This window comes from Sparus aurata, chromosome 7 (assembly GCF_900880675.1).
Source record: "Sparus aurata chromosome 7, fSpaAur1.1, whole genome shotgun sequence".
NCBI lineage: Eukaryota > Metazoa > Chordata > Actinopteri > Spariformes > Sparidae > Sparus > Sparus aurata.
Window position 1 is genome coordinate 31,608,903 of NC_044193.1, and position 14,629 is coordinate 31,623,531.

At 40.4% G+C, this 14,629-nt stretch overlaps 1 protein-coding gene across 1 annotated transcript in view; it reads right to left on the reverse strand.

Annotated features, from left to right (window-relative positions):
• Nucleotides 1-1,378: 1,378 nt before the first annotated feature.
• The window catches only part of LOC115585428 (sodium-coupled neutral amino acid transporter 3-like), a 31,810-nt gene continuing 18,559 nt past the window's right edge, over nt 1,379-14,629 (reverse strand). The window contains exons 8-16 of the mRNA XM_030423781.1: nt 11,660-11,742; nt 11,318-11,376; nt 9,763-9,879; nt 9,483-9,562; nt 4,581-4,681; nt 4,371-4,495; nt 3,132-3,276; nt 2,300-2,403; nt 1,379-2,206 (exon numbers count right to left, since the gene is read on the reverse strand). Coding sequence (XP_030279641.1) covers nt 2,102-2,206; nt 2,300-2,403; nt 3,132-3,276; nt 4,371-4,495; nt 4,581-4,681; nt 9,483-9,562; nt 9,763-9,879; nt 11,318-11,376; nt 11,660-11,742 — 919 coding nt within the window. The 3' untranslated portion in view covers nt 1,379-2,101. The remainder of the gene's footprint in view (nt 2,207-2,299; nt 2,404-3,131; nt 3,277-4,370; nt 4,496-4,580; nt 4,682-9,482; nt 9,563-9,762; nt 9,880-11,317; nt 11,377-11,659; nt 11,743-14,629) is intronic.

Below are 14,629 nucleotides of genomic sequence, written 5' to 3' on the forward strand. Positions count from 1 at the left end.
TCATATTAACTATCTGCTAACTGCTTTCTGATTGGGGTCCATTTATACTGGGTTCTCCAAACTTTATTTAGGTTAAAAAATAATTTGCAAATCAAGTTCAAGTACTTGCAGCATGCTAAAGTGAAGCAGTCACTGGTTACTTGTTGTACTGCATTTAACCATAAAATCACTTGCAGGTGGTGATCATCATTAATCATCTGTTGTGGATGTTTTTTAACACATTCCCACCATCTGGATAGCTCTGCAGCCCGGGTACAACCTCAAACGTTTATGCATTTCCTGATGGAAGCACCAGCAGGAAAATGCATCTTACCACGCCACAAAAACCGTCCAGGAACGGCTCACAGAAGGTGACAGGAAGCTCAAGGTGCTGACCTGGCCCTCAACTCATGGTGGTGCAGTGGTGAGCACTTTGAGTTTGGAGGTTCTCTCCATGCTGGCATGAGTTTCTTCCAGGTACTTTTCCCCACCATCAAAACATACACACTAGATTATCTTTCCAGTCAATGCCCTTGTCCAAGGCCCTGGCACAGATCTGCAGCTCCCTCAGAATGGGTCAAATGCAGAGTACCAGTTTCACAATGAATGATACGTGATCAAATAAAGATTCCTCCTCCTTTCTTCCAAATTCCCAACATTTAAGTCCGATAGAGCAGCCAATCGGAGAGTGCTTGAATTCCAATGTTGCATCTTCAAGGTCTGAAAAGTGCTTGGATTTTAGTTTAAGTGCTTGAAAGTGTTTGACATTATAACTCTGTGTCTTTGCAAAATTGGGATCAGACAGGATAGTTTGCTTAGTACAAGGCGAAATAAAATCAGTGTGTGTGTGTGTATCATCACACATGCAGCCTGGTAGCAATAGAGAAGGATGGCTGAGGAGAAGGTGAATTTAATGCAATTTGGACTGATGACATGTTCAATATTAATAAACTTTGATGAATAAGCGAACAGCTTATAAAAGTTTGTCAAAAAAGAAAATTACAGGGTGCTCTCAGGTCTCTATTTGTCTCATAATATCACATAATCGTGATAAAAAGTGAAAAAAAAAATCATGAGTATATATTGCTGTAGATATATATTTTACCCCAGCGATAAGGTACTGGAAAATTTTGAAAATGAACCTTTAAAGTGCTTGAAAAGTGCTTGAATTTGACCTTGAAAAATGTGTACGAACCCTGTGGGATGAGTCAGATGCAAGTTGTGGCTGATTTGAGCCCTGTGAGTTGCGAGTTGGAGCCTCTGGTTCGTTCTGGAATGTCTCAAGGAAGTGTGTTCAGATTTGTATCTGGGGAATTTTGAGGCCAGGTTGGTTCCTTGAGCTCTTTGCCATATGTCAAAATCATATCTTATATTCCATGCCATTAACAAACAACACAGGTTTCAACACTTTTGAACTTTTATTGAACAACATGAATGCTGAACATCCACCTGTCCAGAATAAATTCACAAATAGATCATACCAAATTAATTGATTCACAGCTGTATAAACTTAACGTTAGAGTTTGGCTAATGGAAAGTAAACGAGTTCTTCCAGTTTACCAAACACCACTCTGCAGAATTACAATACACCAATACATCAATTGAAGTAAATTATCTGAAGGCATCTGTTCAGCCACCTATGGTAATGATAAACAGTGTGATGGATTCTCCTTTTGAATAGCAGTTATATCAAGCACATACCAAATACATTGTCTCCATCAAACTTAGCAGATTATCAAACGCTTTTTTGCATTTAGACATTTGTCTAATTTGCTTTTAATATTGCTCTTATTATACACCACATTTAGCCAATATTAAGGCAAATAGCTTTTAGTGGTTGAGGGGCTTCCATTGTCAACATGTCCCTCAGCTCTTTATTTAGAACAGAGGAACACCACCTGTGATGGAGCCTGGTGGTATATATCAACCTGGGTGGGTATGGGACAAAGCTGGGCTCATCTCATCACTCTGGACATACGGATTGTCCTTATGATTAATAAAACAGTCCCACCAAAGCCACAAGCTTTTCAACAGTAGGTTGAGTCTTGCTCCCCTTTCAGAGGACTGGAAGAGGGGTGCAGCAATGGGCTGCTGTTGCTGTAGGGTGTAGGGGAGTTGTTCTTTAATGGCCGCCAAGATTTCGCTTTTCTCCGCTCACCCAGTCAATCCCGATAAATGTAAGGCTCATGGTCATGAATATGAAACCCAGTGCTGTGAAACATGCAGCCTAAAAACCAAAAGAAGATACAGTACATCAATACAGAATCACTAGGCTATTACATTCATTATAACTCTGTTTTCTCAGATGGTATCAGCCTACCTGGATCTTTGGTCTTGAGGTCATGGGCTCCTGGTTGGTGGGTATAATGCGGATGTAGAAGAGTCCAGGAAGGATAAAAATCAGACTGGGAGCAGTGGTAGCCCCTGGGCACACAGAGGAGGCACAATTAATCACTCACTGATTTGTTGAATGCACTTATTCAGTGCTTGCCTGGTACCATAGTCATTTGAGGATATTGTTATCCACCTTATTCTTAGCCCCATAATACATTGCGCAATTTATGGGTTCAACTAACAGCATGTCCAGTCGTTTGACAGAAACAGAATTTTCCATGATAACAGGAGGTGAATCCTCCTTCTCAGAGTGATTAGTGCACTGTATCACTCATGAATGAAGATCTAGGTTAGTTATTTTATCTAGTGTAAATACCGCCGGTGCTGTACTTTTAGTAACTTCAACAGAAGTTACACTAGTTCCGTCGATCACCTGAAGTATCCCCCTTAATCCTCTCCCCAATAACCTCCCCAGTGACCTCTGCACGAAATTTATGGATATAAATCTGTGTGCCATCTGCATAATGGTGGTAAAATAGCTGTCTTTAATAATCTGAGCTAGTATGAGCAAGAAGATGTTTAACAGGAGAGACCCTAGAATGGAGCCTTGGGGAACTCCACGTCATTTTTGTTTGCACAGAGGGCAATTACTGATCATCAGATAGTAGATCCTGCCTTGCAACTACACATTAAAAACAGTTAACGCTGGTTTTCTGGCCTGTATGTTGTGGTTTACCAGTTGAAAGCATTCTCATCAGAACTGATCAGAAGCCCTTTCCTTTCAGGCTTCCATACAACTTTGAAGTCTAATATCTCACCAGTAATGCCAAAGATGTCTCTAATGTTGGGAACGAGGATGACCAGCAGGTTGACAGCAAACAGCAGACACATGGCGATAATGATGTGACGGAGCCAGTGGAAGGGCCTTCCTGGAAACAGCAGCTGCAGGAGGGCACGGCGGATCTAGCAGGACAGGACATAAGGATGCATAATTCTGCCCAGGTATCACACCAAGTCAGTCTATGAAACTAGAACTGTAGAACTGTGTGACACTAATCCTAGCAGACCAACAGGGGAAATATATCCTGAATGTATTATGTCTAACAGTTCACGTATATATAATTGTGTCAGTTGTCAGAATTTTTTCAAAGGGTAATTCCAATCATTTAAAACCAGGGCTGTAGGTTTAAATATTTTGGTGTGTTCATGATCAGTTGACCTCCTCAGCCAGCAGTCTCTGGCAGCTGCAGCGCCTGCAACGCAATCCTTTGGGCCAATAAACGTATGTCTGCTAATTTAAGTCTCACTCTGAAATCTTTTTATGAGTTGTTGCCTCATCTAAGGTAGATCGTTGTTCAGCCATGACTATAGTAATAAATTATGTTTGGCAGGTTCTCTAGTTCCTCTTTCCACTGTTGTCTTCCTGCGACTCATCAGCTCAATTTCAGAGCCCGAAATGTTCATCTTGTAGTAGTAGGTGGTGAAATCTCCTCCTATGAAATAGGAACCCTTTCAAGACACTCTATCATCATCAGTAAACAGTGGGGTTCATGTAAACAGACAGTACCAGGATTGGGCATAACCAAAAGGTCTATCTCTGTAGAAATTGTTTCCGTAAAGTTGGCAGAAGCTAACAAGCCTCTTTAACAGAGTTGCCCCAAAGTTGTAGCCACTGTGGGGCCTAGGTTAGAATATACTGAAATTCCCATTTTACAACTCTTATCAATAAAACAAGCTAGAGCCTCTGCTCTCTGCAACTGACCAAAAATGGATCCAAAATCCACAAATAAATTTAATTAGTTGAATTTAAGCAAAGAATTATTTCTTTCTTTCCGTGTAGGCTTTTAATGTGAAACATCCATGGAAGCAGATGGAAGTGGATACATCACCATCTCTGAACAGAATAAATGAAGTACTGTGAAAAGACGCACCCTATTGAGTTTACCATGTGAACCTCTGTATACTATATTGACCACATTATTAAATGCACAAGTATTTCAGGTGAGTATCACAGAGTATATTAGATGGACGTGTGTGAAGCCCAGACATGATCTTACAGGAAACAAGACCACGGGTACAGTCAGAGTGACGGCCACCAGGACAGCTAGCCGTACGCACAGGATCAGAGTGTCCAGGGGGTCTACCTTACTGTAGGTATGGAGGAGCTCTGCCTCAGTGTTCTCTGCACACACACACACACAGATATAGAACATGTGTTACTTCAATGTCATTACACAGAGGTACGTGAGAGAGAGATGTTTCCTCACCGTAGAAGGTCAGATAGCCAAATATGGCAGTGAAGAAGTACATGATGAACATGCCCAGGATGGAAACATTGCCAATATTCTGCATTCTCCTCTTTGTTGGGCTTTGGGGGGAAAAGATACATAGAGTCAAAAGAGAAGAAGCATGGCCATTGCTATAGTTTATTTTAAGAATAGCCTTTATTTACAGACACTATTGCTGTAGTGCCCAAATGTGAAACTAACTTTTTTTTTCACTTGGAAAAGTTGTAAGAAGATGTTTTTTTGAGGTTCTCACATTTTCATTTTGATGTTAAAATAGTGTGGCTTATGACATGTTAGGAATCGATATTGATTATTGATTATTAATTACCATGTTATTAATTAAATAAAAATTATCATAGTTGATTAATGAAACCTAGGTAACTATGAGTCATTAATGAACACGGGGCACTACCCTGGAATCAGGGATCAATAATCAAATGATTTACCTTTAGTCTCATAGCCTGAAAGTTAGTCAACTTGTCAATAATATGAAAATATCAATAATTAGATAAGAGGGAAGGCGTGAATCCAAGCACTGGCCATCTCAACCAGCCGTTATTACAATATGGGATTGTGCAAAATAATCACAGATGCTGCTCAGTTAAAATCAACAATGTTTATTAAAGCTTTTCTCCACAAAACAAACCACCTACTTTAACAAACAACAGCTTCCTTCAACAACTAGCAACATCAAAACATAAGCAAGCCAAACATGTAACTGGGTGGAGGCGTGTGTGTGTGGGTGTGGGCGTGTGTGCGTGTGGGTCTGTGTGGCAGGAAGTCCCCAATAAAGACTACAAAGACGGCTTGGGAAGTCACGTTTGCCGGACTACAAATTAGTGGGCGTGACTTAGGAAGTCTCGTTGGAGAGACTACAGGAAACACCTGACGTGACTTTGTGTCATGCGAGAAAGCGGATTCCAAGTTGATGAATTCAGATTCACTTATTCATATACCTGGAATTCAAAAATGGCGGCAGTGACTGTATTGACCAAAGGTGATCCCTACACGTGCGCGAGGTTTGAACAAAGGTGGCGGTTACGCCATCTTTAGTCTCGTGTGCGGTTTGGTCACATGAGAGGTGCGTTTAGAGGGATAATACCCACAGCCCCAAAAAGGTCGCTGTGCTACTGAGAGGAGTCCATCTTTAAAGTCAATAAAGGGGATATGCAGGACACATGTCTTATGTTATAGTGGGGTTATTAACTATAAGTTTACAACAGATGGCCCATAAGATTACGTGTATCTCAGTTTGTGTGTGTGTTAGTAAAAGAGGGAAGAAGCTAAGCGGGGCTTAGCAGACAACAAAGAAACAAACACAACTATGGAGGACCAAACCTGACATAAGTATAAATAAATGCTGAAATAAATAAATAAATGCATAAATGCATAAATGCATAAATAAATATATAAATAAATGCATAAATAAATGCTGAAATAAATAAATAAATGCATAAATAAATACATGCATAAATAAATGAATAAATAAATAATTGCTGATTTAAGGCTGCTATAAGTCTATCATTGTCCTGTATTTGTTGCAGAGCTGTGTAACATTTATTTGCCTCTTCTCTTGGCCAGTTCACACTTGAAAAAGAGATTCTAACGTTAGTCTCAATAGCCCTAATTTAACAAACGAACGTACGGCAGAAAACCGTGCATACGACCATTTCCACTCAAACTTCAGCATTTATCAATTTGGACATGAGTGGAAGCTACGATCAGATCTCACGTCAGGTCTGAGCTTGTGTACGCAAATCTGAGTCTGTGGATTTGCGGTGCAGTACAGCAAAATCTGTCTAAAAATAATTATTAAACAAACCTCAGCTCTCATTAAGCATAAGCAGTCACATATTTAGAACAGATCAAAACGGATTCTTAAAACGAATAGAACAAAATACAAAACTTTTAATAAAAAAAAGCCCACGTTTTTAATGACACCACTTTTTTGTAAAATTAAATATGATAGCTAAATAGCCTAACATGACAACTAGTTAACGGAATACCTAATAACACTGCTACAGAGTAGGAATGGAGATTCAATAGTGCGCACACACGCACACGAGTCACAGTGGAGCGCTGCTTCGGGTTGCTGATGGGCAGGTGACTCCGTCTTGGACCAGCAGGGGGAACGCTGCTGTATACTCCAGAGAAAGTGTGCGATATTATTTTGGCCTGCTAGTTTTGCACAATATTCCATTAGCGCATGGAGTGCCTTTGATGCCTTTGATCTCCATCTCAGAAAAGTTTCTCTTCTTGCCAGTGTTTCTTCTCTCCATATTTGACCTCAGTGGGTGAGGCCTCCGAACTAGGAATATTTAAGGGCGTAACATGTTAATGAAGATCGAATTCAGCCGCCGCATTTATCAAGACCCGATCATTCGCACGCTGGAATTGGTCAGATACGAACGTTTCATAAATCACGTGTGTCCCGTCGTAAGACCAATTCTGCGCTCAGATCTGCACCCGTTTTCACGCAAGATTGATAAATGAGGACCAATGTGTGTGTGTGTGTGTGTGTGTGTGTCAGAGTTACAGACTTGTAAATATCAATTTAGACCCCCATAAAGCAGTGTTTCTCAAAATTTTAAATTTCAAGGTCTATCCTTGTGACAGTGGACCCATTGGGGTCCATTTGGTTCTATTTGTACAGAGTCAGAGTTGCAGACCTTGTAAGGGTCAATTTAGACCCCCCTAAAGGAACTGCCTGCCCTGCCTCTGTCATCAAGGCATCAAAATCTGCCACAAACACCTACAACATGAGACATGTCCCCAGCTAAATGATGGAGAGTTGGTTGAAATGAAATATTGACAAATAAATGTATTTTGTCAAAATTCTTGTTACAATTTTAATTTCTAATTTCTGGTTAATTAAGACTTTTTAATTAGGTCACAGTGCAGGGAGAGCCGCTGGCATGGAGGTGAGGACATCAGTCTTAAGGTATCAATCGACATTAAAACAGGCAAAATCGATGTTAAAAAAAAAAAGATTCTGAAACTTGGCAGCCCTGCGGTAGTGTGGGTGCCTGTCTGACTCGAAGCTCCAACTAGTTCGGGAGCGCGAGAGCGGGGTCAGGCTCCAGGGTCCTGGAAACTGATGCCAGCTTTGTTCACAGCGTTATGTCGACTCGATGGAAAGGACGGTTTCGTCTCCTTCTGAAGATTACTTCTTCCTTCTGCAAGCGGTGAGGAAACGGCTGGGTTGTGCAGCATTCCTGGATCCAAACAATGATGACAAACGTCCGAGCAAAAACAAAAGTAAAACAAAAAAAGTCTCTGTCTCGTCCAGCGAGGAGGGAACTGAAATTAGCTCAAGCAAAAGTGAAAAACATTTCTCAAGTTGTACCCTTATGGCAGCGATTGCATGAACCTAAGTCTCTTCACAACAAAAGACCGCAGGAAAATACGAAGGGCAGGAATGATCCGTGACCTTTTAACGTGGGATTGATGTCATTGTGATCCTGGCAGAGCTTCCGGGCTCACAGCCAATAGGGACCAGGTGAACGTCTTGGGGGTAGTTCAACTTGGCTCTCACACCTTGTGGGCCCTTTTGCCCTGTTCTTTGTCCGGTAGACCTCGTGGCTGAGGTCCTGGTAGTTAGGCTTCTGGCTTCAACTACAGGCCTCTCTTGGTCTCTTTGTTTGAGACACGTGCCTGAGGGCACAAGGCCCATTACACTTGTCAGATCTTCTGATTTTCCTTTTCACCAGATGTCATTTTACCTGGTGGATACTGATGTGGCCAAAAACCACAAAAATAAGACCCAATTAGTTATGGACGAGAGTCATCCATTCAGTTTATACACAAAAGCTCCATGGTTAGGTTTAGGATACAAAACTACTTGCTTAGGTTTGGGAAAAGATCATACTTTGGGTTAAAATAGGTACATTTATGTCATGTAACTTAAGTAACATACGTACATCTCTTAGGTAACAGGTATATGTCACTTATGTGCGTTTTCTTACTTACATGACATAACTTCAAAACAAATAACTTTTGACTCTTAGACACAAATGGGATGCGAACCCTAGTTTTCTTCACTAATTTAAACACTGACAAATGTGAAGCATGAGAATGTTGTGCTATCAGGCTAATAAGTAAATTAATGATAATTGATGATCTATCATAACAACATATACTGCAGTGTGTTTTTACATTTCAAAATGGTTTAAATGTAAGCGACTTGAACCAATACTGCTACACAGCTTTAGTACATTGTGCCACTTACATGTAACTGATGGCAAATAAACATTTGATGGGTTTCATTCCAAAACATTTCTTCAGGAATAAAAGTCAGCTGATGTTCACTGTTAAACAACACAGACAACTGTATCCACAATAATGTTCTGAAAAGTTGAGATAACTCCAATGATATTTCATCAGGAATTTTATATTCATGCAAGGAATTATTTATGTCACTCAGAAAGGTGCTGATATTCACAAATGGTATTTCTCTTTGAACCAAACTGTTCATGTTATAATATCACAAGTTTATGCAAAGCAGGATATAGTTATTAATTTTAAAGGAAAGCTTTAATTGTGTGTTTTTGTTTTTCATATTGCATTGCAATCGCTTGTTTAAAGTGATCATAAACCAAACTACTAATCAGTGCTAATAATATACTCTGCTAACAGATAAAGGATTGATGGTGGTACAGGAAATGCTTTGAATTCCTTAGGTATAACTATGTAGTGTTCTAAGCAGACCTGAGGGGCACCGAAAGAAGTGGCATTTGTTAACTACAGCATCAAACCAAGAAGTGTAGGGCCACCGATCAGTTATCTGTGTTTGAGACATTGGGAGTGAGGGATGGTATTCTGACCATCAAAGTGCATGATGTATACTGTGTGTGACGAATGTAAGACTCGCATATATCTTACTTGCTCAGTTCAGTGTAGATGGGAAGCACTTCAGGGTGACATACAAAGGCAAATGCCAGGATGGGAATGGTGTATGCCGTCTGCAAATCAAGTAACAGAATAACTTCACTTGGTTATTTTCCAGGAAAGATATGAACTCCACACTACCCCATGTAATATGATGCAGCCACAAATAGTTCCCAACAGTACACGGGTTCAGAGCAAAACACAGTCCTCTGAACAGAGCTCACAAATGAACAGTTTCACTGTGTGCTTGAAATTGAGGGAGTTTATCTCCAACCTCTTGGTTGATGGTGAAGAATTTGGTGGTGCATGTGTCCTCTGGGACCACTGTGTTCACAGAGTAGTTGCCGAACACTTCTAGAGGGCAGGCGATCTTGAATCTCTTGTAGATTACCTGATATGACAGAGAGAAAGAGGGAGAGAGAGACTATGACGAAGTGAAACACATGTTATTATTGCTGCCTTTCCTGACAATACAACTTTTTGGACCCTTTCCAATCCTATGTTGTTTGGCAACTTAACTCTTCTCTGACATGTCGCTACATCTTGGCCAGGCACGTGCACACATAGGGCCCATGGGGTGCTTGAGCCCCTGCCCTTTTTGCCTTGTATTAAAAAAAAGCCCTTTTTGTGTGTTTTTTTAATGAATAAATAAATTCCTGTTGTGCAAAGGTATGTAAAAATAACGGCGGTATAAAAACGTCACTGTTATCTAACGTACGCATTTCCTATGCGTATATGGTGTTGTGTGTGTGTTGAGCCTAAAGCCGCTTCTCTGTCTGCTGCGGCTCCGCTCTGTCTCTCACAGAGGGACGAGAGAGAGAGAGAGAGAGAGAGAAGCCGCTGCCTCATCAAGAATTCCACCACGCACATAGATGAGATGTGACAGTGGAGCGACTTGAACCTTTGTGAGTTATAAACCATTAACATAACTTCCTTGTGGGGGCTAACAAGCCGCCTTCCACTTATTCAACGTGCTTAAATATGAGTCATATTTTAGAAAAGCGCCCATTTGTGCTTGTTAAGCTAACTGCTTGTTAATGAGAGTTAAGAATAATCTGACAGCTGTCTTGCCACAAATCTTAAACTTCTTCCTGATACTGAGTTTACTGTGACTTTGCTGTTGTAAACATTGCTGTTCCTACTAACAGTCAGAGTAGCAGTCACAGTAGTCATTTCTTGGTTTTGACAAATTTTTAGATGTGTAGCATATATTTCTAGTTTGCACTTGCCCTCCAATAAATAGCCTATTAGTAAACGAGTGTTTTATTGCTTTTTAAGAGTCGCAGCTGAATTGCATATCTTCTAAACCTCAGTATAATGATAATGTGTATAAACTCATGTTGACTATAATTTGTTGACACAAAAGAAATGGCAATTGCATGTCACCCACAGCTACACAGGATACACAGCTAAGTAGTTAGCTTTCTATAAGTACTTTGTTTATTCATTTTAAATTAATCAACATATTGTGTTATTCAGGCCTGAAAAAAAAACAATTGGTGCACACTATGCACACGCATGTACTGCCCTTTTCTGAGTTTAAGCCCCTGCCCCTTTATAATCATGTGCATGTCCCTGATCTTGGCAATTGACATATTGAGAGTGTGCACCCAGCAGCAGTTGTATACATTCCCAAAAAGAAGTCTGCAGCAGCTGTTGGAGGTAACTCATCCCTGTCCAACCAGCTAAAGCTATAAGGATTCAGAGCCTGACCAAGTCTTAGAGAGTGTTAACAGAGTCAGACCCAAACTCCACAGGCATTCTGTTTTACACCTCTGAACTGGACTCATGCTTGGGGGCATTTGGGTATTTTTTCAGTGGGGACTCACCGAAGAGAGGAAGAAGACCATGCAGGAGAGAGAGAAGCCACTGGTATAACCAAGGTACCCTGCAGAATGCAAGAACACAAGCCTCAGACACACTGTGACTATATTAAAATGTTGTGTTGATGACATGTATTTCATGTGTCTGCAAGAAAGCAGAACCAGAAATCTTTTCTCTCCTTCGTTGCTTTGTGAAGGTTGTACTAAATTCAAGTCACACCATACAATACAAGGAAAAATGTGGTGATTTTTTTCTGAAGACTTAATATAATAAACGACCTTGTTGAGCGCAACTTTCAAAAGCATCTCTCTGAGGAATGTTGAGTGTGACTGGGTTGAGGGACGTACCAAGGTGTTTCATCAACGTTAGTGGGAGGATGATGCAGACAGTGACAATGATGATGAGGTAGTTTCCATTCATGAACCAGTCGCTAGGTGAAGAAAACACACATACAGTAAAGCACAAACACACATATAGTTGAAAACTGTGAGAAATGCAGTCAGAGCAGAAGCAAGGTAGGTTTTGTTGAAAAATGAAAACTTTTAATTTGTTCCAGGGGCGGGAAGTCAAATATAGGTTTGTGGTATACTGTATTTACTACATGTAGATAAGTGGCTGTGATGTGAGAGACATGGTTCATACCCCTGAGTGTGTCAATTGGGAAAAAAATATGACTTAAAGGAGAAGTTCACCCCAAAATTCAAACATGATCTTCTCAACTGCAGTAATACTTTTAGCTTAGCAGCTACAGTGAAGATTCAATGGCTTTTTAAAAGGGTGTAAAAAATGCAGCCATTTTATGTTTATTTGTTTTGGTTGCTTTTTACATTTTAAATAGTCTCCAGGCACTGGTTGTTTAGCAGAATGCTGCAAGGCTGTTTTTGCTGTGAAGCTCAAGAAATGTTCAGTGGACTACAGAACTTCACTGATTTTCCATCAGCGTGGAGGTGATGGGGTAATTATTACATTATGACTTTTGGATGAACTGTTTCATTAAGCAGTTCCTTGTTTCTTACAGTGCAACAAAAACCAAAAATGAGAATGTCACCATATAATGTTGACATCTTAAATATGTTTTAGCTTGACCACAAAACATTGCTCCAATTCTGTTGTGGTTTGTTGAGAGTATGCTGCTGACTTACTCCACATCCTCATGTATCACCTTCAGCATTTTGCTTGAGCTTAATAACATCGCAGCTGCAAATCATCCATTTCTGCGAGGCACACAACCAGCGCTTAGAGGTAAAAAAGTCTGGTGACCACACGAAAAGCCGGTTTTCTCAACAAAGCTTAGATTGGGTCACTTTGAATCCTGATAGTGAAAATTGTACATGGCAGGTTAATGGCAGAAAAAATAACTAAACACAGCACATCTGTGTTTCTATTGGCTGATCATTAAAAAACACTGTGAAGCAGGACACACCTGTTTGAATTCAGTCATACAGTAACTGTGCCAATTATGCACTTTTTTATCCAGGTCTTGAGGAGGTCCACTAAGTGAACAAAGTAGTATAATAAAGTCTTTTGTTCTGAAAAGCAGTTCACTGGTCTAATGTTGGGGTCCATTTTCATCCATTTCCATCCATTTTTTTAACTGTTTGTTGTGCAGCCCATTTGCTACTTCTTAACTTGTTTGATATGTTACGAAATTGGTTAACCAGATGAAGGTCCAGTTACAAATAACTGATGCATATTGCCATCTGCCGTGGTGGAGTCAGACACACTTCTGTCAATATATCAATTCTCCCCGGGTGCTTGTGGGTTAATGGCAGTAGTCCAATTAAATAGCCTTATCGAGCCGTGACTGTAGCTCGACTTAAGTGTTCATGGAAACATACAGACTGCTGGACTCCTTATCGACAGTTTAAAACCAAATGATCAGAATTGATACAACAGAATCAGAAATATCACCATTTTAATCAAGGTATTCTTTTCACCTGGTGCCTACATTACCCACAATGCAACCTAGCTAATGAATGACATCAGTGGAGACAGATTACATTCAACTCCCTCTCGAGCCACAAAAGGGTTTATACTACTTCTTCTTCAAATATGCAGTAGTACTCCTTAAAGGGATAGTTCGGGTTTTTTGAAGTGGGGTCATATAAAGTACATATCTATAGTCGATCTGTTTCCTACCGTAATCACCGATCAGCGCAGCTTCAGTTTGGAGAAGTAGAGAGCTGCTCCAGCCCAGAGGCTCAGCTTTGTACTGCAGTGAACGGGGTCCAGCAAAAAAGCAGATTAACCACCTAAAACAAGGCTCACCTAAAATGTTTTACATCAGTTCAAGTGTACGTTGTATAGGTAAAATTCACACCGCTTTACATCACCATCAGACCGCGCTTTCTTTTGGCACTACATTTTCTCAACCGCAAAACCTCCGTATCCCTACGCACTATTGCTCATGCGTAAGAGAAAATGTAGTGCCAAAAGAAAGCGCGGTCTGACGGCAATGTAAAGCGGTGAGCCTTGTTTTAGGTGGTTAATTTCGCTTTTTTGCTGGACCCCGTTCACTGCAGTACAAAGCTGAGCCTCTGGGCTGGAGCGGCTCTCTACTTCTCCAAACTGAAGCTGCGCTGATCGGTGATTACGGTAGGAAACAGATCGACTATAGATATGTACTTTATATGACCCCACTTCAAAAAACCCGAACTATCCCTTTAAGACCTGCAAACACAATATAATGTTTAATATTGGTGGAGTTGCCCTTTAAATTAATGAGAGTAACTCTTCGCAATTACAAGTGTAATTGGACTGGATCTGCTCACTGTGAAGGATCAACTTAACAACATTCAGTTTGGTTGAGTGTGGTGAAGCAGCAGGAACAGCTAATATACAACATTGCTCAGCAGAGCAGTGATGTTGATGCTGATGTGATCAATTAATATCCGGCCTCATTCAGGTGGGGCATTATTAGGACAAACGTAGGACCATTCATTGGAAATCTTGCAGCGTGGACAGTGCACAGTGAAATTCTATGAGATGATTGAATGAAATCCACTTTTAAGCAGTTTTAAAGGAACACTGACATTTTGGTAAACGCAGTAAATGATCTCATGTTCAAAGCCAAACCTACAGTGAATGTTTCTCCTCACACGTACTGGTGTGTATCACAGACTGATATATCTTCTTCCCCTGTGCCCTCCCAAAACTATTACTTAAAACTGCATATTACAAGCAGAACAACCTGGTCAGGTCAGAAAATGACATCACTTTACCATAATACAGCCTTTAAAACCAGGAAAAGACAACACTTGTGTCATATCACCATATAACCATGTCTAAAATCTAAAACAATTTAAATTCTTGAATCA